The following is a 27,884-nucleotide window of genomic DNA, read 5'->3' as shown; positions in this document are numbered from 1 at the left end:
TGGTGAATAGCGAAGCAGGGTGCCAGGAGAGGAGTCCATGCCTCAGCCTGACGCTCAATGGCTTCAGATCCCTCAGTATATTTCTCAGGTACACGGACTGGTCGAACAGCATCTCGGCCGGGTGGGGTAAACTGACAGCATCATATCAAGCGCTTCGTCCTAACTGGCGAGCGCAATACTGATGCTTACCGAAGAGCGCTTCCTGAGCCGAAGCAGCTTAGGTCTACCCATTCAGAAATGAACAACTCTTCTTGCAAATCAGCAACTCAGCAGAATCTGAGCACGAACGTATTGACGCAGCGAGCACATTCGTGCCGCTAATCCTTCCCGAAGAATTACGATCCTGGAAAGAAATCAACCGCCCTGCTATTCGTGTCGTACTTCTAACATCTTGATAGCCCGGTGGGCGTGCTGGTGAAGCGGCATGGCTGGGGCAGACAGCATGCGAGCAGGACCCCGAGCAGAATTATTGTACACATCCATCCATCAACATGACGATCACCCACCTCTCTTTCAGACTCTGGAACATCAAACGTTCCCTTGGTCGACAGCATCCCAGCTGCTGAAGCCGAGGCTCAGCACCACCCAAAATCTACTCAACTTCCACCGCCGAGATGGTCGTTGACCTCCCCGCTCTCGTTGATGAAGGTGTGTGTACTGAGCTGAACGCCGATTGCTTGCCGACTGCGTGAAACTGACACACAAACGCACGATCTTACCAGATCTGTGTCAACAGCCGATTGGAACGTCTCAGAAAGCCACCAAGCTTTGCAGTCGTCTGCTCGTTCAATGGACAGTCGCTCTTTTTCCCAAATTGTCGCCCCGGCCAGCACAGTGAGCAGTGGGGCGTACTTGGGTAGCTGCTTGTAGCAATCCAGAACCACCTCGGCAACGAGTCCAACAGCATCTGAACAGCTTGTTCGTTCTAGCCATGAATGTTCGTCCAGAAAGCCATCACACCTCCCTCAAGCCTTCCCCCTCAACCTCATCGCCACGCTCGCCAAGTGCCCAAAATCCAGCTCCCTATGATCCGCAGGCATGAACTCTCCGCTGGCAATGCAATGCACCGTCATCTTGGGATGAAACTTGAGCCCACTCAGCAACTTCGGCGTGATGAGGAAACACTGGCTCGTATTCTCCTCGCACGCGATATTAACCATACGCTCATGGACCATCCTCTCGTTCCGCGGGTCCATGCCCTGGTTAATCTCATCGACGACGCGGAACGGTGAGCGGGCGAGCGACTGCAGCGCCATGAGGTAGAAGATTGTGGAGACCGCGCGCTCGCCGCCGGACTGGCGGTGCGCGTCGAGAGTGGAGAGGGCCTCGCCTTCGCGGAAGCTGACGCGGATCTGAATGGCCCACTGGTCGAAGTCGTCGTCCTTGTGGATGCCGACCTCGCCCGCGCAGCCGATCTTGGCGAAGTTGTCCGAGAAAGCCTCGCTGATCTGGGCGACGAGGGTGTCAAGCTGGGGCTCCCATTTCGCGCGGAGGGCGGCGATGTCTGCGTCCAGCTTCTCGAGCTCAGCGGTGGAGGTTGCAAGCTTTTCCTCGAGCCGCTTGATCTGCTTCTCGCGCGTCTCAAACTGTTGAATGATCTCGGGGTTGCCGTCGTGGGTGAGCTCCAGCCTCGCGTTGACGGATTCGATCTCGGCTGCAAGGTCTTCGGATGACGCCTTCTCTCCAAGGCTGTTATACCATGCTGATACTATGACTTGCTCCTCGGGTGTTTGCTCTTGGTTGTACCGCTTGACCCTCTCCAGAGCTTGCTTTGCCGTGTTGTGGATCCGGCTGGCTTCTGCCTCAATGGCCTTGACTTCTGCGCGGCGCACTTCGAGCAGTCGGCTAATCTCCGTGTTGCGCTCGCGCAGTGTCTCAACCTCCGAAGCTGCCTCGATCTCCAGGACTTCCGCTTCGAAAAGCTCGATGTGCGACTTGCGCAAGGTCTCGACAAGGTTCTGGAGTACTGTCAGTAGCAGCTTAGGAAATGGTAGTGGTGACGCATACAGCATAGTCGAGAGCTAATTGGCCTTTTTTGAGAGCTAGATCATCTGCTTGGTCTTTGAGAGCATCGATGCGTTGCCTCATGCTCGCTCTATCGCTGTTCAGATTGTCGCGCTTCCCTTCCAGATTTGCTGCTGGCACATTAGCTTAGGTCTCTCCATTGAGAAACGGACACATACCAATCTTGACAGGCAGCGCATTGTACTCGCCCAAAGCCTTCTGCTTCTCATCCTTCTCCCGCTGCAAATCATCCTGAGGACCGTTAGCCTAGCTTGGCGAAATCACGGCCGTTAACTTACCTTCTCTCGAGTCAGCTCTTGGTTCTCATTCTTGAGGTTGGTCAACTTCTGCTTCGAAGCTTCATGCGTCTTTAGCAGTTCGCTCAACTCATCTTTCAACTCATTGATCCTCTGACGCAACTGCCTCTCCTCGCCAACATCAGCCGGCTGATCTGTCCAGATTCTAGCGGGCCTGATTTGCCGAGTCATGGTGGAGGAAGCGTTGTACTCCCTGCGCCGCGTGACTCTGTAATATGTCTTCCTGTCCACCCAAGTGGCGATTTGGCTTTCGGACAGACGCTCGAACTGCTGCCCATTAAGGTCTCTAAGTGTCAGCCCGGTCCGATGCAGGTTGATGCTGTCGCAGAGCATCGACAAGACCGGCTCAGGACCTGCAATGAACTCGAGAGCCCACCCATCCAAGCCGTGCGCGCGCAGCTGCTCCTCCGGTACTGGAAACTGCCAAGCGTTGAGCGGCCTACTCGCTACACGGACGGAAATGTCTGACAATCGCAGGCGGCCAAACAGGTTTTCCTGCAAGATCTTGAAGTCGTTTCGATTCGTGCAAGTGAATGCGCAAAAATCCGCCTTCTGGAACAGCGCTTCTACGGCATCGGCGTATCGTGCATCCCTGATTGAGCATTCCACAATTGCTGGACCGTAAACTTTGCCCTCGAAGAGATTCTGGTTCTCCTGAACCCAATCCCAAGCCTGGTTCGCGTCAGCCGATGCTTGCTTCAACTTTGATGTTTGCTGGCCGGCTTGAGTGCTCAAGTTTTCAATGCCTTTCTCGCACTGCGTAATCTGTTGCTTCCTTGGTTGGGCTTCGCGCTGTACTCTGCCCATCTCGTTTCGAGCATCGAGAGCTTCGGTATCAATGTCACGGATTCGGCGTGTCTTTTCCCGTATCCTCTCGTTGTACGCCGCTGGATCGAAGTCAATCGGCGCCTGTTCTCTTTGGCGCTGCAGTCGCGCGAGGGACTGCTCAATGCGGGCGAGTTCCGCGCGCCTCGTCTTCTCCTGCTCCTTTTCCGCTTCCTCGTCTTTGACGCGATCTTCAATCTGCTTCTGGATGCCATACTGCTTCTTGTATAAATCTTCGGCTTGTTGATCCAGTCGCTCGACGAGGCGTTTGCGCTGCTTCGTGACTTGTTCGACCTGTTGCTGATAGGCCGCTTTTGCATTGACCGCCCTGAGCGTGGGCTCAACTTCCTTCTCCAGCTTCTTCAGGTCCTCCATCGCATCTCTCTTCTTCCGCTTCGCCTCGCCAGCTTGGACTCTCAGTTCGTTGTACTGCACATAGGGCTTGAACCTCTCCAGGGCCTCCACACGAGCCACCATTTCATTTCTCTCCTGCAGCCGCTCGACGTCCGCGCGCTGCATATTGTGCCTATTCTGCAGAGTAGCGAGGGTTTCCCTGTCGTGCGCCGACAACGTCTGTGCCGCCTTCTGCTCCTTCCGCATCTTCTGCAGGTCAACATGCCACCCCACCATCTCCTCCGACGCAACCGCCCTCTGCGTTTCGCGGAGCAGATCAACCGGGCTCAGCGCTGCGAACTCCACAACACGATCCTGTGGCAGAAATTGACACAGATTATCGATCTGGATGCTGAACCCCCTCGCCAGCTTCAGCACGTCCTTCTGGCTCGCCATCTTCTTGTTGATCTGCCACGTGCTCTTGTTGCCCTCCTTCTTGATCGTCCGCCTGACGACCGGGTTCTCCTCCCCATCCTTCCCAGCCAACGTGATCGTGATCTCCGCCTCTCTGGCCCCATGCTTGACGAACTCCCCCAGCTCCTTCGCGCGACCGAGATGCTGAGGCCCCCATCCCAGCCCAAGACACACGGCGCAGACGAACGTCGATTTGCCGGTGCCGTTAGGGCCGATGATCATGTTCAGCGAGGGGCCGAGCTTAAATTCGGCGGAGGTATAGGTGACGAAGTTGCGCACTTTGACGCGCACGATGGAGCCCGGGGTGTAGCCATCGCGGTTCAGGTGGGAGACGACGCCGTTAGGCTGAGGGAGGGAGGTGGTGCGGTAGCTGTCTGGGAGGACGGGGCCGGGGGAGGAGGGCTGTAGATTGTGGTCAGCGGGACATTTGAGGTGCGGCGCACATTCTACGTAGCGAGCTCATAAGGTAAGGGGAACAAGTACCTCTGAAGACGCATCGTCCTCGAGCCGGGCACGCTTTCTGTTTCTCAGTGGCTGAGGGGCTGGCGATGCAGTGCCGTCTATTAAAGCCTCGCTGTCTTCCTCGAACTCAGCAGCGCTGCGCCGTCGACCGGGTGCCATGCTGGGGTTTCGTTGTTTAAGATCAGGTCAGTCAAGACTTGTTCCGCAGGGCTGTTCCAAGCGCAGATGTCGAAACGCGTCGCGAATGGGAGCACGCGTGAGATAAGATAAGGCCGAGTTCGAGTGTGTCACGTGCATCCACAGTTAAAACCCATGATGGACGTAGTGCGGAAGTAACTGGTGTCAAACTTCAAGCAAGCACATGGTCTAATCATCTTGGATCCCCTCTAACTCCGCTTCTTCAATCTTACATTGAAGTTACCTTCACGCTGCGGTAGTGGTACGGCTACTTGCGGTCCTCCAGCTCATCATTTTACTCGTATGCTTCAACTCGACTGCAGCCGTAGTGATCTGCTATTTAGGCCACAGCCTGAAGCCCGCATTTTAGTGATCACCCTTAGCGGCCCGACGCGTCTTCCGCTCGGTCAGATTGTTCTAGACTAGCAGTCTGCAAAGATTCTAGAGGCTTAAAACGCTTTTGTAACGTCGCTAACATAACATCCTCATCATGGCCGAGTGAGGAGCCACATGAAGGCTAGCTGCACAACGTAGGAGTAGAAGAACAGGAACTGAGTCCGCTTGTTCCGCTGTGAGCGCGCAATGGTGTAGTTTGCGCCGCTGGAGCCCGGGCCGCCGGCGTTCGTGTCTGGGAGCAGTACGTATTTAAGAGAACGGAGCTGCGTCGCAGTGCTTTAGTGTTGTACTCTGCTTTAGACATATGTGGAGGGGAGGAAGGGACAATACCATGAAAAACGCAACGGCGAGCCATGTATACGCGAAGACCGCCCACCCGACCCATCCACCCGTTCCACCGCCCCGGTTCCAGCTCTCAGAAACAACGAGCGTCACGATGATGCCGACGAACTTATAGCCGCTGTACGCAATCAGGTCGTACAGTTGGCTGTCGTTGCTGATGCTCAGCAGATACGTCCCCAGCTTCAAACACCCTATCTCGAGCAGCACGAACACGATTGAGGATGTTGCTCGCCGCATTAGGAGTTCGGGATCAAACGCGCCGCGGAGACCGGCGAGCAGGGTGGATAGTAGAATATAGGTGACGAAGGACATGACAGGAATGTACATGTCGGGCGAGTTGATGTCTTCGCGCGGCGGTAGGAAGAGAGGGCCGCCGGAGGAGGCAACGCGGGATTGCTGGCGGGACCAGGGCCGGTGTCGCCAGGGGAAGAGTACTAGGACAAGCTTCCGGAGGACGTAGGAGTTGCTGACGTTGAAGTAGTGCTTTAGAGCGGAAACGTTGACGTAGCGGTTGAACTGGTGAAGGACTGTCAGCTACGCTGGTCGTCATAACGCGCTGTGCTCGTCCCCTTTACTGAGAACTGCGCCTGGGGTGGAGATGCTATGTGGAGAAGGGAGAGAGCCGTACGTTCTGCTCCACATATTCCTGCCTTGGAACGTATCAGCCAGCACTCCCTACTGCAGAAGCTCGTCCTTCAACCTACCCAGCCCTGACAGCACTGCTGCCCACTTGGAAGCCCATCTGTGCGGTCGAGTCATTCATGAAGCCGCCAAAGGCCGGGTGCATAAAGGCCCCTCCTCCTCCGGCGGCTTGCTGTTGTGGATAGCCATAGCTGTTGCCCTGCTGCTGCGGCACCGGCGGCGGAGGGGAGCGTAATTGGGGGACCGTGGAGACGTGCTGAGGGACAGGGTGGTGGAGCGGAGGGGAGTGAGCGGGCGGTGGGTTCGAGTAGGCTGGCCGTTGCATTATGGCATTCGTCAGGTGCGCGCTGTGGGGATCTTTCTCCGAGAGAGAGTCTCGGGTTATGCGTGGAGGATCTGACAAGGCAACGTGTCATGCGATATTTCACAATAGGCGGAAGTTTGGAGCGGGCGCCAAGGCTGAAGAGTGACTTCGGAGCTCGAGTTTGGGCGACGCAAGGAGTGCCAAAACCTCCGCTGCGTCACAGAACACGGAACATATAACCCACCATAATGTTGGATAGCTTCGAGATTCTGTCCACGTCCGGCGTTGTGCTCTGGTCCAAGACGTACGTACCGGTTGGCGCCAATATCGTCAACAGCCTCATCCGCGATGTGTTCATAGAAGAGCGCACCAAACCCGCCGCCGACGATGGTGCGGGCAGCAAGCCTATGTACAAGAAGGAGGGCTACACTCTGAAGTGGACTACCGCGAAAGACTTGGGCCTCATATTCGTGGTATGGCGCTCCCCCAATCTAAGCACATCATCGTAGCGCACGCTATACTCACATGCGCCAGGCAGTCTACCAGTCGCTCGTCCACCTCACCTGGATAGACAAGCTCCTCGACAACGTCCGCGCCCTCTTCACCGAATTGTACAAAGACCAGTTGAGACAGCCCTACACCAGCGCGGTAGACTGCCCCTTCGACGACTACTTCGACCGCCAAGTCCAAGAGCTTGAGAAGACAGCCGACAGGACGGCCACACGACCCTTCGAGCCGACGCCTACTGTAGAGTTCACGCCGCCCTCGAGCTCAGGAACAGACAATGGACCTGATGCGCCGCCGCCTATGCCAGGGCTGCGCAAGGCTCCCCAGAAGTCCGTGTACAGCGACACCACATCCACAGACGCTACGCCCGTCCCAACACCCGAGACATCCCGCCCCGCGTCTCCCGCCGTGAGCCACCTCCTCACGGCCAAGGGCGGCCCACCACGCGCCTCGCGCCGCGCGAAGAAGAAGGCGTCAGCGACATCCGCGCCCCAGTCCTCCGGCGACGAGTCTCCTGCGCATCGCATGCGAGACAAGAAAGCCGCGGCCAAGAAGGGCGCAAGAAAGTGGGACGACTTCGGCATGATGGACGAGGATAGCACGGATAATCTCGACTACTCGACTACCGACCTTGCTGGCAGCACCGATGCGCCAGCGGCCGTGGAAGCGATTGACAGCGCGTCATGGGGAAAGCGGACGGGCAAGGGCGAATTCGTGCTCAAGGATCTGGACGAGGAGATGGATTCGATACTGGCGAATGCGGGCGCAAAGAAGGCGAGCAGTGAGCCCGCGAGCGGGATCGTGGGATCCAGTCTTGGCGCCGTCAGCGGACTGTTCAGGAACGTGGTGGGCGGGAAGACGTTGACGAAGGAGGATCTGGCGAAGCCGCTGAAGGAGATGGAGGACCATCTCCTGCGGAAGAACGTGGCTAGGGAGGCAGCTGTCCGATTATGCGAGAGCGTGGAGCGGAATCTGATAGGGCTGAAGACCGGCTCCTTCACCAGTATGCTTACCTCCTCTCCACTCATACACCCTCCATTGTGTCCCACAAGTTGACTTTAACCCCCCAGGCGTCGACCAAACAATCCAAACAGCCATGGAATCCGCCCTCACAAAGATCCTCACCCCAACATCCTCCCTCGACCTCCTGCGCGAAATCCAAGCCGTCACAGCACCGAACCCCCTAAACCCCCTCGCCGCCCCGCGCCCCTACGTCCTCTCCATTGTCGGCGTAAACGGCGTCGGTAAATCCACCAACCTGTCCAAAATCTGCTACTTCCTGCTGCAGAACAAATACCGCGTGCTCGTCGCCGCGGGCGACACCTTCCGCTCGGGCGCCGTCGAGCAGCTGCGCGTGCACGTGCGGAATCTGTCCGAGCTGTCCGCGCGCGAGGGCGGAAGCGTCGAGCTCTTCGAGCGCGGCTACGGGAAGGATGCCGCGAATATCGCCGCGGACGCCGTGGCCTACGCCGCAGCCAACGCGTTCGATGTCGTGCTCATCGATACCGCGGGCCGAAGACATAACGACGCGCGCCTCATGAGCTCGCTGGAGAAATTCGCGAAGCTGGCGCGCCCGGACAAGATCCTCATGGTTGCGGAGGCGCTGGTCGGGAGTGATAGTGTGGCGCAGGCGCAGAACTTTAATGCTGCGTTTGGGGCTGGGAGGAGACTGGATGGGTTTGTGATTTCCAAATGTGATACTGTGGGGGATATGGTGGGGACGCTTGTTAGTATGGTGCACGCGACGGGCGTACCGGTCGTATTTTTGGGCACGGGGCAGCATTATGGGGATTTGAGGGGGTTGAATGTTAAGTGGGCTACGCGGCTGCTGATGAGTTAGGATGTAACAAGGCTGCGTTAATGCATACAGCTGAATGGCTGTTAAACCATCGAATCTCTGGAGTGGATGATTGGTGCACTGACTCCTCCTTCTTGTCAGAACACATTACGAGGAGTGGTGATGCTCGATGCGCTCGCTCGAGCAACGGTTGGATGAACCGGGATCGATGAGGGTGCCCTAAAGGGCCGAACTCGTAATGCGTCGTTTAGGGTGGACGGCAAATTTTTTGGAAGCAGCACCGAGAGCGTGACGCGTTTCCATTCAATTTGGGCTGTAGTCGTCTTGGCGGGTGGTAATATTTGTGATAAAGACCTCTAAGATGTCCGCTCACGATAACGATAAGTGCTCTACAGCGTCCTTCGAGCAATTGGGCTCGAAGAGGGCCACTTCAAAGAGCAATAATGACATAGCCAGTGCTAAATAATTTTTCGTGCATATACATGAGGTATTAATCCGCGCGATCCTCAACATCGGCAGACATCCAAAGCAAAGCAACACCAAGATTTCTAAAGAGCGCAGACAACGAACAAGGAAATCTAATCCGAATTCCAAGCAACACCAGTGTAGTTGCGCAGGGATCTTCATCCAAATATTGGTAACCAAGGGGGACCATAGGTCCTGTCCGCTTCATAGGAAATTGTGTAGTAAAAGAGCCCAATAACTACATTCAGTGCAATGAAATCCAGGCTGAAGCCAACGTCAACAACACGCCAATGATCAAAATCCCAGCCTCCGATAACATGACATAGGACCACCAACGCAAGCGCCAAAGAAGCCAAGCCTACTATGACGAAGAAACTTATTACTGCGATGAAACTGCGGCTTTCCCCTGGCCATGCAACTGGGGATGACAATGCTTCTATGAAAAAGCTAAAGAATGTAGAAGCCAGTGAAATGAGAACGGGAAATATCGCCGTACATTCAAAGAATAACATGGGCTTGCCTAACCCGTGCTCGCCTAAAACGCGCTCCATGTCTCCTGACAATTTCAGTCCAAGCTGAATTTCCAGGGATCCGAACAAGATGACCGCTGAGAAGTAACCCAGGTAAATCAGGACTCCTCGGTTGGCCACGTGACTATGGCCCATAAGTAAAAGGACGACCAAGCGCCAGATGCAGTAAGCAAAATGGAGGTGAAGACTAGTAACGGCGAGATAGGTCTCCCAGGACTTGACCCGGCTATCAACTACGGTTTCAACTCCGATCTCAGAGGGCGCATCGGACCTGCCTCTACTAAAGGCACGGGCAAGACACTCGATGGCTATGAAGGAGCTAAGGTATATCGCGCCACAGACCTGTGTCAACAGGACGCCTCTCATTGCAATCAGTCTTATAGCCTGGAAGAGCGCTACCACGAAGGCAATCCAACGGACATAGGTATTCCTTCTCATGTCTTCAAACTTCCCATCTTCCGTGGAGTTAGGTTCTTCAGCAAACCGAAGCTCTGCGACTATTCTGGCAGCAGTACTGGGTGACCGCGTGATCGCGGTTTGGTAGATGAGTTGTCCAGCAACGTCTAGTACGTCAACAGCACATATGACGTGAGAGCTACGCAGAGCGAACCCAAGAGACGATGGGCACCTGCATACGCGGCCGCTTGGTTGTGTCATTGTATTGAAGGCGAGGGCGACAAGAGGCCAGAAGGCGGACGGCCAAGCAACTACGCCTTCAATCGCAGGCGGAAACCCTATCTCGAAGAATTCATCAGTTCGACTCTACACCTCGTGATGATTTATTAGCTGGACGTACCACCATTTATAGCTGTATAAACTGTAGCTCCCCAAACGAGTGAGAGAATTAAAGGTGATAGGAGCAGGCGAAGTCTGCCTAACACAAAGAGAGGATCTATGGTCTTCAGCCCTGCCATACTTGAGACGAATGGTGCTGTTTGTCTTCTAGAGGGTGTTGAGTGATAACATGGAAGGATGTATGCTGTACATATGTGTTTACCATGGGCGAGTGTGGCGACGCTCAGCCTCGCGCTCAACTTGCAAGTTCCGAAACATGGCGCACTGGCGGTCAAGAGAGCAGCTAATGAGAAGCTGGCGACATCCTTCAACACACAGCCGTGCAGAGAGGCAGATTTTGGACCTACACGCTCAGCGATATCTTGGGGTGCCCACCAACAAGGAGGTTCAAAGGATGAAGATGGCCGGACGTCATGAGCAGTCGAGTGTTGATGCCACCCTATGAAATAGTCGAATCTCTCAAAATAAACTGCACCTCTGCAGGCTTGCAGATGCTGGTGATCCTTACCATCTTATGTTAGGCGTTTATTGATCAAAGACGCCGCGAGTATGCCTTGCGAGTTGATGTGAGTCAGAGGTCAGCTGATCAACCCGTCCACGTGGAAGCGTAGCAGAAAACACGGACATCACCTGGGCAGACCCAATGACAAGCACTCAATAGTACCATTGATACATCTTCCTATCCTAAGTTCAGCTAGCCTAGAGAATTCCATGCCGTCCCTCACTGCATCCTTGTGCAAGGCAGCAAGGACCTCAACAATAACTCCCGAGCAAAGCTCGATCCCTCCCATCCAAAGCAAAGCAACACAACACATCAACAGCAAAAACAGCAAAGAAGGATGTACACAGGTCGGAAGGTATGTATGATAGTTGCTTGGAGTAGTCGCACCCAAGCTCTGTCCCACCGCTACCACAGAATGCCCTCCCACATGCCCGGACCCTCCTTGAGAACAACATGCGCAGCTTCAGTGGCGCAGCAAGCCCTCTTCCTGCCCAGCTCCTTCTGCAGAGGCATGCGTCGCTCTGGGGCTGTAGCGCACAGAGGTGACTGCAGTGCCTTGGATTCCGCTGCATAGGGCTCTGGCGTCTGTACCAGGAATGACTGCGCGACTGAGCGATCTGGAAGGACAGTGTCCTGCATCGGCGTCGGCGATGACTGTAAAAGCTCGCGGGTTTCTCGTTCCAGCTGCACTTGGCGGTACAGATGAGCCTGCTTTGCTGCCAAGTCAACCGATGATCGGCCTCGCTTTCGTCCTCTTGTCGGGCTGATTTGGGCTGGCGCTTCGGTAGCAGCCTTGGGCCTGTGGGGAAGCGATGTCGCTTCCGACTCCATCAGCTGCAGGCCAGTGAAATCGATTGCCGACAAAGGCTCCGCTGGCAGGTAGCCCATGTTCTCTTTCTCCTTGCACGGCGCCACGTACGGCAGTCCCGCATTACGGCAAGTCGCCAGGCGAGCCAGTTGAGGCCTGCCGGTCGGCGCCCAAGCCGCGGACGAGACGGACGAGATTGAGGATGCACGTGACGAGAAGCGGGAGTTGTCCGAGATCATAGACTCAGGGGACGAAGACAGGGATGACGATGATGGCGCGAGCGAAGGGCGGCGGCTCGACAGCTGGTAAGCTTCCAATCCACTGGGCTTGAACTCCATGGTGCAACGAGCCATCGACAAGCTTTGGGCTTGTGCCATGGCCGAACACATGGATGGGCGACGTAGCGCGAAGGCTTCGAGACCCGCTGCAGGGGTGCTCGAGGTTGCTGACTGAGGGGTCAACTGCGGCGTCGGTAGCGGGCCCATACGCGGCAGAGGCGGCGTGGGCGGAAGCAGATCAGGCCTTGGCTCCAAAAAGCGCGGAGGCTGAAGCTGAGTAGTGGGTGTCGGCGTGGCGTCGTTCGAGTAACAGCTGGTCAGAGGAGATGTCGCAGAGCGTGCCGGTGTCAGTGGCCGCGTGTAGGGGACGCGAGAAGTAGGCCGAGGAGTAGTATCAATCGTATCGAGCTGTGGTGTCAGGAGCGGTACGATAGCCTTCCACTCACTGCGAGGTACACTCATAGGGTCTGAGCCAGGTGACGGAGGCGGATGCGCTGGCGTGTAGTTGAGAACGATGTGCTGCCATCTCTCAAATATGGGATCCACAATGTGCAGCTTCCAGTTGACGGCATGGAGAAAGGCCATTTCGTTCGTATTGATCTCGCAGACTTTGAGTCCAGAGATCTTGCTCCACGCTCGTGCTGAATAGTTCCTATCCTGGAGGTATTTGGATGCAAGTATGAGGGCGGCGAGGAACATGCGGCGTCCGCACTGCAGCGCACGAAGTGACTGCGTATCCTCTGGCTGCTCCATGGTGAAGTCATGTTTCGGCACGTGAGCCTTGATGAGGACCAAATAGTAGAGCGCGACCTGGAGCGTCGAGTAGCTCGTGCGAGACCGTCGCAATGTCTCCTGAATAAAGGTTCGTAGAGGGAGAACACCACGGCCAGCAGAGGCGGCAGTACAGCGTGGCGGAACAGAGAGCGGCCAGATAACCTCGACCATTTGTGTCGCAGAGTCTCAAAAAGGAAAAATTTAGCGAATGCAGGGAAGGAAGTGAAGCAGAATCTACTCACCAACAAGACTGTCGACAAAATTCACTTTTCTCTCGCTCTGTCGTACTAGCGCAGGAGGCGGACGCTGATTTGCAGTGCTCGAGCATCTCCGAGGGTGCTGGCGTTGCTCTGGTGCAACAGGGATGTCCGTTTTCAGCGGTGGGAGCAGACACCGAGGTGCCCGAAACCCTGACGCAGGTACAATGCTGCCAACCCCTTGGGTCGGCAGGTACCGAAACCGACCACAGCCGTTTTGGCGCTCGTCAGACTCTGGGGCTACGCCGATGACGTTGTCCGCTTGGTGAGTCAATGCGTTAGATTGTGGTCGAGTCCAGATGTCGTCCGCATCCCAGCTGATAGGCCGAGAGTCGGAAGAGCCCGAGCTCACGGAAGATTGTGACGAGATGGCATCGACAGAAAAGACTGAAGAAGATGAGGATGAAGCTGAGGAAGAAAGAGAAGATGTATAAGGATGATGAGTGCTCGGTGAAACCACTGATGCACCAGGGTGCGACATTTGCAAGTCAATATTCATGATCAGATAACGCCCGTCTTTTCAAATTCCAATGATGAGATGACAAGGAGTGAGGGGAGAGTAACGCTTTTGTTGCGATTACTTTTCGGGGTCTAAATCCGGATTGTTGCCGTGGTTTTCGTGGTCCCGAAACTAGAAGGGTGATCGTGGGGTGATCACAGAATTACCGATGAGAAAACCGTTCGAGTTGGACTAAGCGCCTGTTCGTCGTGCGACTCTTCAGGTACCGTTGATGGCGTTTTGCGTGTAGGCGCAACGAGGTAGAACCGTGAATTCGTGCAAGTGCGTACGTATTCGAGGATTGTCTCTCCAAGCTCTTTGCCCACAGGCTGACTCCAGTCACCCGTCTGCTGCAAATATCACTAAAACAAGACCTATGTCAAGACCTTTCCGCTATGCGCTTCGAGTAATCAGCTCTTACGTCGGCGGTGCCTTCGCAAGCTGAGTCCTTCACGAAGGGTAGCGGTGGTCTAGCAGGACGAGCCTCCGATAGCGAAGGCCTTGTTATCCGATTTGGTGATATGCGAGCGACGAGTGACTGGAGATGCGTATGGTAGATCGATGTTCATTGCGACTGTTTCCGGCGGTGGAAGTGGTGGGTGTTGTTGTAAATGGTGCTGGTTAACGACCTGGCACCATCAACAAATCCACAGCTTCTGTCGAGACAAGGCGGATGAGTCCAGAGGCAGAATGTAGTTCAGTGTTTGATGTGGATCTCCGACGTTTGGCGTGATGGTCGCTTGGTTGCGCGGATGGTGCTGTATCCCGGAGTGGCGGTCGCGATCGAGTTAACGAGGCAAATACCGCAACGAGACGGAAGGTAGGGGAGTGTTGCAGGCGGAATAAGACGAAAGCCACGGATGCGGCGAGGTAGCAAATATAGGGTATCAGTGAATGACTGGAGCTGTGAGTCGAGAAGGCGGCAGTGACCAGGTAGCGGCGGCAACAGTCGGGCGGCTGTGGGACAAAGCTGCTGGCCGGAATAAAGGTTGGAGCAAGCGGAAGAGAAAGGCCGAAGACGACGTGTGTTCCGAAACCGTGCCAGTTGCAAGCGTGAGGCAGACGTGAGTTAGACGCCCCTGCGCTCGAGTAGCGACATCGTGGTGACCATCTTTGCTGCGATGGGATGCGTTCGTGGGAATGCGGAGGGCGGCGCTTTTGATGCTCGCAGGATGACTCGACGCAGCCCGCGCCCACGCCCACGCCCACACCCACACCCAACAGCTCAGCTCCTGGTCGCGGAGAGCGCCCGGGCCAAGCTGGCCTTGCGCGCCTCCCAAGCAATTTTGGCCACCCCGTGGATCAGCACAATTCTTACTACTGTGCAACTTTGCTGTGGCAAACGCTCTATTTGGATCAGGACACTGTAACCTAACCGCTGCGATTTGCAGCAACACACCTGAGGTTGTTCGGGATTTGCGCATAGAGAGATTGCTCAGCTGCTGCCGCCGTCCTCGTATCACAGTGCCTGCCGACATCAAACCCGCGATGCGATATGTAAAGTTTATCAGCCTGCAGCCTCAGCAATCAAACAGCCCCCCTCGGCGCCTGCTCCATCCTCGTGCGAATGGACATACGGCTGACAGAGCTCCTTCTTCGTCAGGAGCTGTAATTAGTATTGAACCCGTCATCAGCCTGCTCAGGCCAGCTGTTTGCATCAACGCCGGCGTCAGAAGCCGAACAGCGAAGACTCCAAAAAGCAGCAGCAAACCCGCCCACTCATCCAATGATCATGCGGCTGGGCTGGACATCCCCTCATCTCGTACTTTACGCAGTTCGTGTCCGTGCCACGAACACTCTGGGGCTGATTCGTCTCTCCAGCTGCCCCTTGTGCTGAAGGCTTGCGCAGAATGGCCAGAAATGCTCTAGAAGGCTGACTAGCGCTGGGCGAGGCGCCCTGCCTTGACTACGATAGGGCAGGCTGAAAGTAATATGCAGCCCCTCTGATCTTAGTCCAGCTTCTTTCATTGTTTTCAATACACCGTCTCAGCTCTGCGCATCGCTCTCCAGCCGTGGTGCCTCTCTTCCGGCGTGGCGCCCAGCAGGATGCAGCCTCTGCGCGGAGAGGGCTGAAAGCGCACCGCAGCCAGCGCCCGTCTCAACATGATGCGTACCACAACGCGAAAAGCCGGGCCACATCTTCAACAGAAGCCGAGACACGCGGCACCGTGGCAGTGAAACTCACCTTCCGCCTTCGCAAACCGCCCGCCCACAGCCTAAACCGCGGAAACGCCCGCAGGCCGCCGCCGCCGCACGCGCATGAACAGGAGGGCTGACTAAGTTTGCTGAGAAAAACCTCGGCCTCTGCTGCCTGCGGAAAGCTGAAGGCGAATCAGCAAGAGGGATAATCCGAAGCGAAAAGAAGCCGTTTGCGGTTAGGCTCGGGTCGTTTCAGCAGCGAGGATCCACTTTTCTGCCTGCCGGTTGCGGGCCGGGACCGGAGTGGCTGAGGCGAGGCTGGGGTGAGGCGAGGGAGGCTTGGCGTTGGATCGCGGAGACGGGGCTGCTGCCTGTTGATGTGACGGGTGCAGCCTGGAAGAGAGTTTCAGGAGCGATGCGACAGCGTGACTTGTATCGAGGCATGACACGACTGACTCTGGCGCCGCCTGTTGTCATGAACAGATTCCAGGTTTCAGCCAGGAACGTGCATTGCACCGAGGGTGGCAAAGTCGTAGAGACGACATGAGAAACCAAGTTTAGCATTCATCCTCCCCAGTTGCCTAACTGATCTATCCAGGAAGAAGGAAAGCACCCAAGAGGACAAGAAGACTTCCTGCTGTGATAGGAAGCAAGTATCCGCCAGCCGTGGGAAAAGAAAGCAAGTAAAGTCCCCAGCCGCAACCATGGGTGCAAAAGTCGTTGAGAAGCTGGCAGCTCGTGAGCCACCAACCATAATACAGGAGCACGAAACCCGTTCATGAAGATGCCAGAGGCAAATCGATCCAATGTGCACAATTTTTGAGAAGTCGTCGCCAAACCATAATACAGTACCCAAGTAATTCACCAAATTCACTCCCGGTTCATGAGGAACGGGCACTCCATGGGAGTGATCCTGCTCATCTCCTCGTGGGTCTTCTTGACCTCCTCGCTGCTGGGAGCAGCGGCAACAGCCTCGCCAGCTTCGGGCTGAACGGCTTTCTCCATATCATGAGGATGAGGGTGAACGATGTCAGCCGGGCGCTCGAGGAACTTGTCGATGCTGTCGACGTGGGCTGTAGCCTGCTCGTTACCCGTCCGCACTTCTGGAAGGGTCTCGACATTGCCGTTGACGCTTGACGAATTGATGGCGGTCTGCTGCGGGAGATCTTCGGATGAGACCTTGGTCCAGCTCTGCTCGGAACCAGTGTTCGAGCGGGATCGGATGGGCAAGGCCTTGCCGTCGGTGGAAGCGTCTTCGGTCGTGGGAGCGGGCTTAGCTTCGGTTCTAGTAGAGGTCGCGTCGTGCTCCTGCGCATCAACGAACTCGTCGGCTGCAGCCTCGGCGTCATCCTCTTGCGGCTGTGGCGCATCACGCACTTGCTCTTCGGTATGGACTTTGTTTCCTTCGACAGAAGCTATCTTCGGCGTGAACGGGACTGGCTCGGGGCCGCTGAGAGTCTCTTGAGTGTCCTCCGGCTTTCTCGCGGTGGTTTCAGCGTCCTCAGGCTTGGGCGCAGTGTCAACCAACTTGGGCGCAACATCAACCTTCTTGGTAGTAGGCTCCTTGTTAACAACGCCGTGCGGCGCAATTTGTCGGAACATCTCGAGAGGGTCGAACCAGGTCTCGAGCTTCTGGACTTGGAGCTTGTCGTTGACTTGGGCGATAGTGACGCCTTCAATGTCGATTGAACCGCCATGGGCTTTGGCTGTGACCTTCTCCCCTTTGCTGCACGTTTCTGTTAGCAGGAAGCTCACAGAAATACGACAGAGTCATGGCTATGGACGTACTCGTTGAACCCTACGTAGTCGTTCTTCATAGTGCCCCAGTGACGCCACTTGAACGCCACAACCGGCGGACCGCTGTAGACCTCAATCACTTCCCACGCAAAAGTGGGCATCATGCGCTTGAAGGTTTTGTGACTCGAAGCGAAGTCGGAGTTCTCCGGGCTGTAGTACTCGTTCGGCGCGATGATTGCATTGTACGTGCCGACCTTGAGCATGTGCTCTGCGGATTGAGGTGGGCCGCCATTGATGGCGAAGGTGTAGTTGTCGTGATCGACGGTTCGCCAGTCTGCCAGCTCAGGCTTGAACGAGGCTTCGATCTCCCAGTTCTTGACAAGGTTCTCGACAAGATCGGGAAGGCTGCCAGCCTCGTGGCTCATCTTCTTGGCTGCGGAAGCGGTTAGTTAAGAGTTTCTGGTCGGAGTGCAGTTCAATAACCGGGAAGCGTAAGAACATCAAAACAGTGCGAACATGCAAACGGAAATGGCCAGCCGTGGTACGCGCTGCGTATCTCGAAGCTCTCATGCCGCTACCCAGATGGTCACACCGCAGGTGCACGGGCGAGCTACGATCTGAGCGTCGTCTGAGGCAAGCAAGCGTGCGTTCTGCAGGTCCGACGCGCAGATGCAGTTTCAGAAGCTCCAAGGGGAAAGGCGTGTCCATAAGATACACGAGGTCCCACGCGATCAAACAAGAGATCGGGTTGGTGGTGCGCCGCCCTGTGTTGTTGAAGCGGTAGGGTGGTAGATCTAGGGTACGCGACCACTAGAGGAACGCTCACGACGAAGTAATCTTGAAGGACGGCAAAGACACGAAAAGACAAAACGTACTCTCTTCAAAGACGGTTCTAGTCTTCGAGTAGTCGGGGGCCCTTCCATATCGCCATTTGACCTCAGTGTCTTTCAACACCGCGTTGGGATCGAGGACGTAGTCTGGGAGGCCCGGGGCGGGCTCTGCTGGGGGAGCCGGACCTTCGACGGCAGCCATAGCGATAACGTAGGTCGAGAGTGAGGTGGTGCCGTATTGCTGTAGAAGATATGATGCTCGGTGGAGGTACGCAACTTGGAGGAAGCTGGTGGACTAAGTCGCAGGAAAAACGTGGAAGGCGGGGTGAAGGATTGGAAGCGGATAGAAACGACAAGTCAGGCAAGGAGATATGGAGTGAATTAAATAGCACATGCCTGCTGCTGCTGACAGGCCGAGGGGTATGCAGGTCGACAGGCGAACGATTAACAACCTTGCACGCCACGTTCACCCATAGAGCTAAACGTGCACATGGTGAAGGGATCCGGAACCCGGCATGTCGCCGTCCCTGATGAAGCCTGCATAACTATCTCCCATTCAATGGCAAAAGGTCCCTAATCTATGGATCGGCAAGCCTCAAGGCGTGAAGCCGGCACGCAGGTTCCTGGCTTTTGGCCCATTTCCCTAAGTATCGAGCCGCTGTGTCACCCAGAAAGCATGCGGGCAGTTTCAGTCGAGTGTGCATATCAATTTACAAGAGGCGCGCGGTCCGTAGCTGCCGATTCAGGGGAGATAGAAGCCCTGGAGGTTCTGGATATCGGCGGACCCTGAGTGGGAGGTCCGCGGCATGGCCCGCGTGCCGACGGTGCAATCAGCGTCCGGTCTAGGGGCCAAACGAGGCAGGCCATTGATGGACGCAGCAGGGGCAGGTTAACTTCAAGCAATGCGCGTTGAAGGTGGAGTCAAGGGATGCGGTGCGGGACAGATGGAGACCAATGCGCCAAACGCTGTGCCACACGCGTGTTCTAGCCATCCTTGAACGCTTCCAGCAGCGGGATGGCATCCTTCAGATCGCTGCTCTGGACCATCAGCGCCCGCGGGCCGGAGAACTGTTGACGCCGAGATCATTGATTAACTTAGGTACGCACTGTTCGAGACGTTCTTTCCTCTCGCCGAGGCTGCCGGAGTTGTGCCCGCGAAGTCAAGTCCTGAAGGATTGCACTGGCATATCCGGCATATCTGGCACATCTGGCACACCTGGCAGGGCTGTCACCGAGACACTCGTGTACGGGTATCTGCCACACGTGTGGTGTGTACCTCCTGGGCGCCGATGCACCAGCTCCTTTGATTGGAGGAGACCCGCATTTCATGAGCAGCCCTGGAGGGCGCTGGTATCAATTCATTTACCCTTGCTTCACCTGACGCGCAGCTACCTCTGTCCTTAGGAATGCGGCCTCATGAGAAAGAAGACCCTCCTCGCAGATCCGCGTGGGTGTCCTGTCATACAAGACATCTACCTCGCTTCGAGTATCTGGCTCATCTACGCGCTTTGCTGGAGCTCTCCAGCCTCACGCCCAAACGAACAGCATCGAGCGCTTCGGCCGGACTGGGTAGCTTTCCCAGAGGCGACAGCCAACTTCGGAATGCAAGATGCTATGCGAGTCCTCCCGTCTTGCGTATGTCGGGCTGGTTACACAGGCTCTAGGCACTCCTGGCCCGTACATCCGTACCTGCTCCAAATGCCAGCCCTCGTCGGCATTCTGACGTCCGTCACTGCCCTCTGCCTTAGTGGCCCGCCGACCGGGTTTGAAGCATGAGAGTACAGCGCCCTCGTGGCTTCGCTTCGATCTGCAATCGCTGTGTAACGTGGGCGCAGGAGCGTGATATTCGTCTCAACGACGTGCATCCGAACTCGTCTTTAGATTGAAAGAGGCTAAGCTGTCGCCCAGCAGAATATCGAAGGAGAAGATGAGCCTGTAATGGAACTCATCGCACCACTGCAACCCACCAGGTAAGTTGACAGGAATTTGTAAGTGAGAAGGCCCACTGGAGATACGGTGCCTTCCCCATCACGCTTCGAGGACCGTCTCAGGCGAGCCGGTGAGCTCAGAGGATACCGTGGCATCGCCTTCGCAGCACAGCATCCATGATCTGAAGTTCTATCTACTCACTAGGAAAGAGATGTCATTGTAAGGCTGGTGTGAGCTGTTCAACACCGCGCCGAACACTGTTCAGTGGAGTGTAAGGTAACTCCGTAACAGGCGTTATCTCCTTCCTTTTGGCTGTAGCGATCGAGCTTGTCGGCGGACATGTCTTGTGCGAAGATGCAACGAGGGCCTCATACTTTCGCGCTCCACACCAAGGTCGCAACATCTAAACCCATTCGCACCTCTCGTTGAAGTCGTGCTCTTGGATTCAGTGACGGGGTTGTCCTGTGGATGGATTCGGTTGACTATGTAAGTTTGTTCAACCGTCTTCGCGAACTTTCCTTATAGCAATCTGTAGATTGTAGCCAATCGAGCCAGATACAATACACTGTACGTATGTATGCGTCGACGTCCCGAATACCCCAACCTCACTTGGACGGGATACAGGCTGCATTCTTTTTCAACACAACTGATGATCGAGGTATATTACTGGTCCTACTCGGAATTGTTCCGGCGTCAGACTCTGCTATCCGGTTTACTTGTTTCGCAACTGAACGCATGACAGCCGTAGCTTCACAGGTTCCAACGACCAGTTAGCATTCAGCAGGTCGCTACGACTGCGCATTTCAAAGCATGTTCAACGGCTATGCAAGCGTCCGGACGACGTTCTGTGTTCGAGCACAGTCACAACAGGGGCAGCTGTCAAAAGGCCGAAAACGGCGCTCGGGACGTGTGCCTGCAGTTACCCGTGGTCGGGTTCATCATTGGCTACCACGAGCTGCTCGTTGCTGAAGCCATGTTCGAGCGTACCGTCATCGAGGAACTCCGAAGGACCCTGTTTACGCACCGAGAAGAAGCTCGCTTGCCTGTGCCCCTCGGGTGATACGATTCAAGTGCATAGGCTTCCGTAGGACCCGCTGTCCATTGCTCTCGTGTCTGTATTACTCGCAGAACAGACCCGTTTACATTAAACATCTGCAGAGACCCCAACCTTGCGTTGTCAAGCAGCAATGCCTAGAGCGTACTATGGCGACCGAAGCCAGCACTACGCAAGGGACCGGAGTTACCGCAATCCCATCCAATCGGGCAGTCTCACATCTCACTTCAAGTCTATCGGTTTCTGCATATAAATCGTATTCACTGACCTGCAGTCTGCCGGAAACGACGCACAGCAACGGTTCCTCGCCAATTTCCGGCTCAACCACCGTCGAGCCTTAACTGAATGAACAAGTTGTGTTCCCAGCAAGAAGACCCATGCCTTCAAGCGCGCACGACTGTGCATACGAAGGGCCACTTCTCGGTATCTTCTCACATGTGAGTGCAAGATCTTGCAGGCTGCCGCTTGCTCGTGCTGAGCACGACATTCTGGTGTCCCGACATCCGCACCTTGGCTGGAGTGCACAAAAAGGTTCGTGATTTCAATTTCAGGCACCTTCCTCCTTCTAGAATCCACCTTCAGGCGCCCGAATCAAACAACTCGTAAGCGCCGACTCGAGAAACACGTGGTGCGCAACGTGGCACTCGCTGTCGTTCATGTGCGGGATCCCGCCTTGCTGTCTTCCCTCTTGAGGATGGTCGCTATGGTAAGACCGCAACTTATGTACAACATCCGTATCCCAAGCTTTACCCGGATGCGCATTACGGCAGTTGTTCTATGTTGCAGGTCTCAGTCTTGGCACCCGGAGAAGTCCTCAATACTTGTCAGGGCTGTGTTCCAAATGTGGCGTATCTCCACCGCCATCCAGCTGCACTTGCGCTTCCCTGATCGACCGTGTCTCCCGAACCGACCAAGGGCCGCACGAGGCTTCCCCCCTGAGACCTTTCTCTCCGTTGAACGCGCCACTTCCGCTTGATGCATACTGGGAGATCTCCATAACCAGGGATCACCTAGACCACTGTTATGGCCACCACGCGCAGGGGTGCATCGGAATACCACATAAATTCTAAAGAAGCCGAAAGTCGACAGCGATCTCAACAGCAACACCGTTATATAAGTTGATAGATGAGGGCCGATCTCTCGCAGAGTCAGATCCTATGTTTTTCTGCTCACTCTTCTGTCGTCTCATTACTCACTACGTACCGTGCTCGCCAGTTATCTTTCACGAAGCCGGGTTCCTCGGGAGTACTGCACTAATTTCCTATGACGTGTGGTGTCGCTGCAGACGTTCGGTACGGGTCAACAAGAATATACCAAGTGGGTAAAGAGGCGTCTCGCCGGCCCTTCATGCGCCAAACAAGCTCCCTTCTTAAAGCTACGAAAACTGCGCTTTAGCGGCCTGGTATTTTAGCAGAGCCACGAATACCTCTAAAGAGATATCTCGAATGGTCCGCCTGGTTAAGGGCTAAACCTGGGGCCTGTTTACTAGATTTACATACATTTATACAATCTAGGGAGCGTAGTCTTACTCGTACTGAGATGCTATTGTGAGCAAGGGCATCGTAGAGGTCCACTCGTAACACAGCTTGATGACCGTCTGTTCCTGCCAAGCCGATGACGATAAGATCAGCTACGATAAGATCAAACAGCAATCGGTTCTTATCGCCGCAAACTCCATCCAAACTCAGAGAAAAGTCCCGCCACAGCATCTACTTCTCCCTATATCCTTCTTTCAGGCGTGGCAGTAGGTGTTCAATATGGTTGTCAAGAAACATGACTTGGAGGCGGCCTTGTACGCGGAGAAACAGGACATCAATGCCGGACGACTAAAGGACGACAACCCGCTCGACCTCAGCGAAACCTTTCGGGTATTCTGCGAAGCATGCAGAAGAGGCGACTTGAAGGTCTGCCAGGAGAAGATCACAGAGGGCGTCAATATCAATGCGAGGGATAGATTCGACTACACGCCATTGATTCTGGTAAGCATGATCCAAGGCGCCCCAGAAGGGTTCCCCAGCGCGCCACTCATGAGACTGTACAGCCTCAGTCAGCCCCTAGAGAACATTTCGCTAAACTGTTCTATGTAAGGCTAGCCTCTGCGGCCACTTCGAAGTCGTACAGCTTCTCCTCGAGTCCGGCGCCCTCTGCGAGCGAGACACCTTCCAAGGCGAGCGCTGCCTCTACAACGCACTTAACGACCGCATACGCAACCTGCTCCTGTCCTACGATTACTCCAAGAGCACAGATCCGCTGCAGCCGCTGGCGGCGCATATCACGTCCCTCCTTACTCGCGAACACCCTAAGACGTCCGATGTCGCGCTCGTCACTGCGGACAAAACGTTCCACCTGCACAAGTTCGTGCTTTCGGCGCGATCGCCATACTTTGCGAAGAAGCTTGCGGCAAATCCGGATAGCACATCCTTCAAGCTGGCAAACACTGTCCCGCCGCAATCATTCGAGGTCGCAGTGCGGTACCTATACCTGCAGGAAGTGGCAGCGGACTTAGGGGATGGCGAGGAAGAGCAGGCCGTACTGACAGGGATTGACAAGCTCAGCCGGCAGCTGGAGATAGACAGACTCTTCGAGAGCATATTGGAGGGTGGTGACAGGCGGCTAGCTCGGCAACGGAGAACAGAAGAAGTCAACCGGGGCCGAGACCAGCTGCACACGTGGTTCCAGCAGAATGTGCTGAGGCATAAGATCACGGTTGCAACCAGCAAAGCAGACAGCGTACGATGGGATCGCAACAATGGCGTCTTCGCTGACGTCCTGCTGCGGGCAGACGAAGATGCAGACGAAGAGGAGGATGAAGCAGAACGGCCCGCTCCGCCAACCGTCCGGCAGACTTCCGGCCCCCTGAACGGTATTCCCATAGGCCCAATGTCATATCCTTCCCGCTCGCCCTCGCGAACCCGCTCATCCCGCAAATCTGTCCTCTTCCCCGCGCACCGCGCGATGCTCCTCCGCTCCGAATTCTTCTCGACCATGTTCTCCTCCTCCTTCCGCGAAGCGCAGTCAACGCTCTACCTGCAAATTATCCCCATAGACTGCTCCCCCGCTGTCCTCGAAGTCGTGCTCACGTACCTGTATACCGAGAAAGCGGACTTCGGGCTCAGCATTGCCATCGACGTGCTGCACGCCGCAGACATGCTGTTCATCGAGAAGCTGAAGGCGCGGGCGGCGGTCATCATCAGCACGTTGGGGAACGGGGGCGCCAGTGTTGTCGAGGCTGAGAACCCGAGGGGCGAGACGGATATTGAGGAGGTGGTGGATATCTATGATGTTGTGAGGGCCGGATGGGATACGAGGGTGCACAGGCTCGAGGAATTTGGGGCGCGGTATATTGCGTACAGGCTTGAGCGGTTTATCGACGAGGAGGATTTTGCGGAGCTGGTTAGAGAGAGCGCGAATAGGATTCAGGCTAGGCAGGAGACGGATACGGTCGAGTTGGTCGACGAGTAAGTCCCCGCATTTCCCCTTGGCTTTTCACTAGGAACCCGACCAGAAGAAACAGCCTCTGACAGTACGGTGTACAGCATCCGCTACTACCTCTCCGAGCGTTTCCGCCTCCGCTTCGAAGATGCTGGCCTCGACGAAATGATGGACGAATCTCCCGAGCCCCATCTCCAACCCTCCGATCCAGGATATATTGACACCTGCGACGAGGGGTCGGAGGGAGAACTGTACGCGGCAGACATGGAACAGATGCTAGCGGGAGGCGCCGTCAGGACGCTGGATGGCGAGGTTGCGGGGGATGAGTTCACGCAGGACGCGATCAACTATCAGATCTTGCTGGGGAAGATCGACCGGTTGCTTGACCGGCTGAGGTTGGATGCTTAGAGGGGGAATTTCATGTCGGAGTGTGTGCTAGACGCATTGTGAGGGCAGGGCGTATGTGGTGCATTTGTAGTGCATCTGTGGCGATGGTGTGAGGTGTTTAGATACAATAGGGCACGATGATACGAATGATGTATGGCAAGGTGTATGAGGCAGGTATAGGATTCGACTGGACTTCTTCGCTCTTGATCCTTCGTGAGTGTGACAGAAAAGGGCACTAACAGGAGATAGATATTTCATCACGTGGTGATAACGACTAGATGAGAGCGGATCAGGCTCCTCGGCGGAAGTTTTCGGACAACTTAGCACTATACCAAGATGTTATATATCTGATCTGCAATTGTTCGCCTCTCTGTCCGGTGAGTCAGGAGGGTTGCGAGCCTTTGAGTCCTTGTACTGTACCAGTCAAATTGGACGCTCTGTTCCATTGCATCCAGTCCAAATCAGCCCCGGCCGGCTAGTTAAGACCTATGGTGCTTGATAAACGGTATGTTAATAGCTGACGTAGGTTGTAGTCGACATCGATATAAAATTGACACAGAATTGCAAACACGTTGAGGCCTCAGTCACTGTGCCAGCAGTTCTTGCTTACCCTTACTTCATGCGACTTTTGACCGGTTTGGCGAGGCTGTGCTCACGACTCTCGTACCTCAGCCTGCCAGCAACTTCTCCTTGACGAACATTCGCATCTGCAAGTAGCTTTCATATCAGAACACCTTGTCTACTGTTTCTTTGTTGTTCAGCTGGATACAAGAAGAAACATTAGTGGTCTACATACTTCGCGCAGAGCGTCACCTCGGTGTTCCGCGCTCCTTCACTATGCGTCTTTTAAACTCGTCCACACTCCAGCTTGAAGTATTCCCTGCCGATCGAATTCCACCTTATGCTATACTTTCCCACACATGGCAAGACGAGGAAGTACTCTTTGCGGACATGGAAAGAGGCGACCCGGAGAACAAAGCAGGATACAAGAAGATTCGATACGCCTGCGCTCAAGCTGTCCGCCACGGCTTTCACTACACCTGGATTGATACCTGCTGCATAGACAAAAGTAGCAGTGCTGAGTTATCAGAAGCAATCAACTCAATGTATTCATGGTACCGGCAAGCAGAGGTATGCTACGCGTACCTGGCAGACGTCCCTGCGAACGTGGACACCAAAACGATGGATTCCGCCTTTGCTAAAAGCCGATGGTTTACAAGAGGCTGGACTTTGCAAGAACTCATAGGGCCGTCGAGCTTGATATTTTTCTCGAATGACTGGATCGAACTCGGACTGAAATGGGACCTACAAGACATCTTATCAAAGATCACCGGTATAGATGCTGACATACTTACCGGTATGAAGGACATCGAGACCGCAAGCGTAGCAAAGAGAATGTCTTGGGCTTCCGACCGAGCCACAACAAGAGTTGAAGACATAGCATATTGTCTTATGGGCCTTTTCTCGGTCAACATGCCGATGCTGTACGGAGAGGGAGACAAAGCATTTATAAGGCTGCAGGAAGAAATCATGAAACATTCAGATGACCAGTCTTTGTTTGCATGGACCGATCCAACGGCACCTCCATACTCTTGGCATGGGTTGCTGGCAAAGTCCCCCGCCGACTTCGCGTATTCCGAGGGTGTAATCCCGTACCCTGACTGGGAGCCCCGCGCTCCGTTCGCTATCACCAACAAAGGCCTGTGTATCAGCCTGCGTCTTGCTCATCACAAGGGTTACACATACATTGCAGCTCTGAATTGTACATCGCGGCCCGACTACGAAGGATTTCTAGGCATCTACCTAAGACGCTTTCCCACCAGTGATCACCAATATGCTAGAGTGGATCCCCGATCTTTTCTCAGAGTTTGTTCAGCAGGCAGTATCGAGACCGTATACGTACGCCAATCTATCCTTGCTCCTGAGTTTCGAGGTATCTATCCGCAGCATACCTGTCAGCTTCGAAACGGCCCTGCCCAAGAGGCCGGCTATCAGCTGATTCATGTCATGTCCCCTGTCTCAAATAAAGATGCACCAGCGCCGATTTACCCCTCATGCGCGCCTAGCTGGATACCTCCCGGGATGCCATTCACCTTCAAGATAAGCAAAGGGACCAGTCGATTGGCAGGAGCACTCTTTCTGAAAGCTGATGGTGGGGAGGGCCTCATCGTCATGTTAGGTTCGAAGATGAACTTTGGATTCGCCTTTGATGTCGCTTTTACGTCAAAAACCAAAACCTTCGAGGAACTCGCAAGATCGTTCAGACCAACGCCACCAGGAACAACTATTGTTTCGAAGACCTTCCGGCTGCATGTAGACTCAGAATCAATGGTCAGCTTGGGCACCATGTGCTACATGATAGACATCGCTATAGAACCGATTTACCGTTCGCAGATCTAACTCGTACAAGAGTACCTCAGATGCACGCTCATCTCGACGAGTGTCCGTTCAAGGCGACATTAGATCCTTCGGAAGTTCTTCACGAATCCGGCATCGTCCCAGACCGTCGCAGATTACCAGGTCTCTGGAGGTGGTCGCGTCTGTTCTATTGGTATGCCCTGCATGAGTGTGCTTAGTGCGCTCAGCGCTCTTATGCATAAATCTGTACAATCTCAGAAGGTACAGCGTTTAGAAAAACTCTACAGACATGCACGAAGGCGGAAAGCTGACAACAGCTCATCCGAAACTCATAGATTTCGACGATCTAGATACTACCCCGTATCAATGTCGGACATGGAGTCGGTAGAAGCTAGGAGATAGCGGCTGTACCATGGCTCACGCGTTTAAGTGTCCCGCCCCGCTAGCGTATCGAGAGAAGAACGTACAGGTTCATGAAGCGGCCATGCGTCCGGCTTGATATCTTTGCTTGGCAGTCTCGGGACTTCTC

The 27,884-nt window shown here is 55.1% G+C and overlaps 7 protein-coding genes across 7 annotated transcripts; 3 read left to right on the top strand and 4 right to left on the bottom strand.

Annotated features, from left to right (window-relative positions):
* Positions 1 to 965: 965 nt before the first annotated feature.
* W97_08064 (uncharacterized protein) lies at positions 966 to 4,574 on the bottom strand (the record flags this gene model as incomplete). The annotated part of the gene is made up of 5 exons (XM_007785933.1): positions 966 to 1,958; positions 2,008 to 2,135; positions 2,184 to 2,256; positions 2,304 to 4,355; positions 4,437 to 4,574. The coding sequence occupies 5 exons, from the start codon at positions 4,572 to 4,574 to the stop codon at positions 966 to 968; spliced, it is 3,384 nt and encodes a 1,127-aa protein (XP_007784123.1).
* A 506-nt stretch (positions 4,575 to 5,080) lies between these two features.
* On the bottom strand, positions 5,081 to 6,297 carry W97_08063 (uncharacterized protein; the record flags this gene model as incomplete). The annotated part of the gene is made up of 4 exons (XM_007785932.1): positions 5,081 to 5,251; positions 5,319 to 5,846; positions 5,959 to 5,980; positions 6,035 to 6,297. The coding sequence occupies 4 exons, from the start codon at positions 6,295 to 6,297 to the stop codon at positions 5,081 to 5,083; spliced, it is 984 nt and encodes a 327-aa protein (XP_007784122.1).
* A 227-nt stretch (positions 6,298 to 6,524) lies between these two features.
* On the top strand, positions 6,525 to 8,623 carry W97_08062 (uncharacterized protein; the record flags this gene model as incomplete). The annotated part of the gene is made up of 3 exons (XM_007785931.1): positions 6,525 to 6,749; positions 6,811 to 7,786; positions 7,854 to 8,623. The coding sequence occupies 3 exons, from the start codon at positions 6,525 to 6,527 to the stop codon at positions 8,621 to 8,623; spliced, it is 1,971 nt and encodes a 656-aa protein (XP_007784121.1).
* A 2,655-nt stretch (positions 8,624 to 11,278) lies between these two features.
* Positions 11,279 to 12,904, bottom strand: W97_08061 (uncharacterized protein; the record flags this gene model as incomplete). Its single annotated transcript, XM_007785930.1, has 1 exon — positions 11,279 to 12,904. The coding sequence occupies one exon, from the start codon at positions 12,902 to 12,904 to the stop codon at positions 11,279 to 11,281; it is 1,626 nt and encodes a 541-aa protein (XP_007784120.1).
* Positions 12,905 to 16,498: 3,594 nt separating this feature from the next.
* W97_08060 (uncharacterized protein) lies at positions 16,499 to 18,397 on the bottom strand (the record flags this gene model as incomplete). The annotated part of the gene is made up of 3 exons (XM_007785929.1): positions 16,499 to 17,354; positions 17,417 to 17,798; positions 18,241 to 18,397. 3 exons carry the CDS (start codon positions 18,395 to 18,397, stop codon positions 16,499 to 16,501), a joined length of 1,395 nt encoding a protein of 464 aa, XP_007784119.1.
* A 4,538-nt stretch (positions 18,398 to 22,935) lies between these two features.
* W97_08059 (uncharacterized protein) lies at positions 22,936 to 25,018 on the top strand (the record flags this gene model as incomplete). The annotated part of the gene is made up of 3 exons (XM_007785928.1): positions 22,936 to 23,157; positions 23,267 to 24,636; positions 24,715 to 25,018. The coding sequence occupies 3 exons, from the start codon at positions 22,936 to 22,938 to the stop codon at positions 25,016 to 25,018; spliced, it is 1,896 nt and encodes a 631-aa protein (XP_007784118.1).
* Positions 25,019 to 25,948: 930 nt separating this feature from the next.
* Positions 25,949 to 27,397, top strand: W97_08058 (uncharacterized protein; the record flags this gene model as incomplete). Its single annotated transcript, XM_007785927.1, has 1 exon — positions 25,949 to 27,397. The coding sequence occupies one exon, from the start codon at positions 25,949 to 25,951 to the stop codon at positions 27,395 to 27,397; it is 1,449 nt and encodes a 482-aa protein (XP_007784117.1).
* Positions 27,398 to 27,884: the final 487 nt, after the last annotated feature.

This window comes from Coniosporium apollinis (assembly GCF_000281105.1).
Source record: "Coniosporium apollinis CBS 100218 chromosome Unknown supercont1.48, whole genome shotgun sequence".
Lineage (NCBI taxonomy): Eukaryota > Fungi > Ascomycota > Dothideomycetes > Coniosporium > Coniosporium apollinis.
The sequence above is the reverse complement of the archived record's forward strand: the minus strand, read 5'-3'. Positions and strand labels throughout refer to the sequence as shown.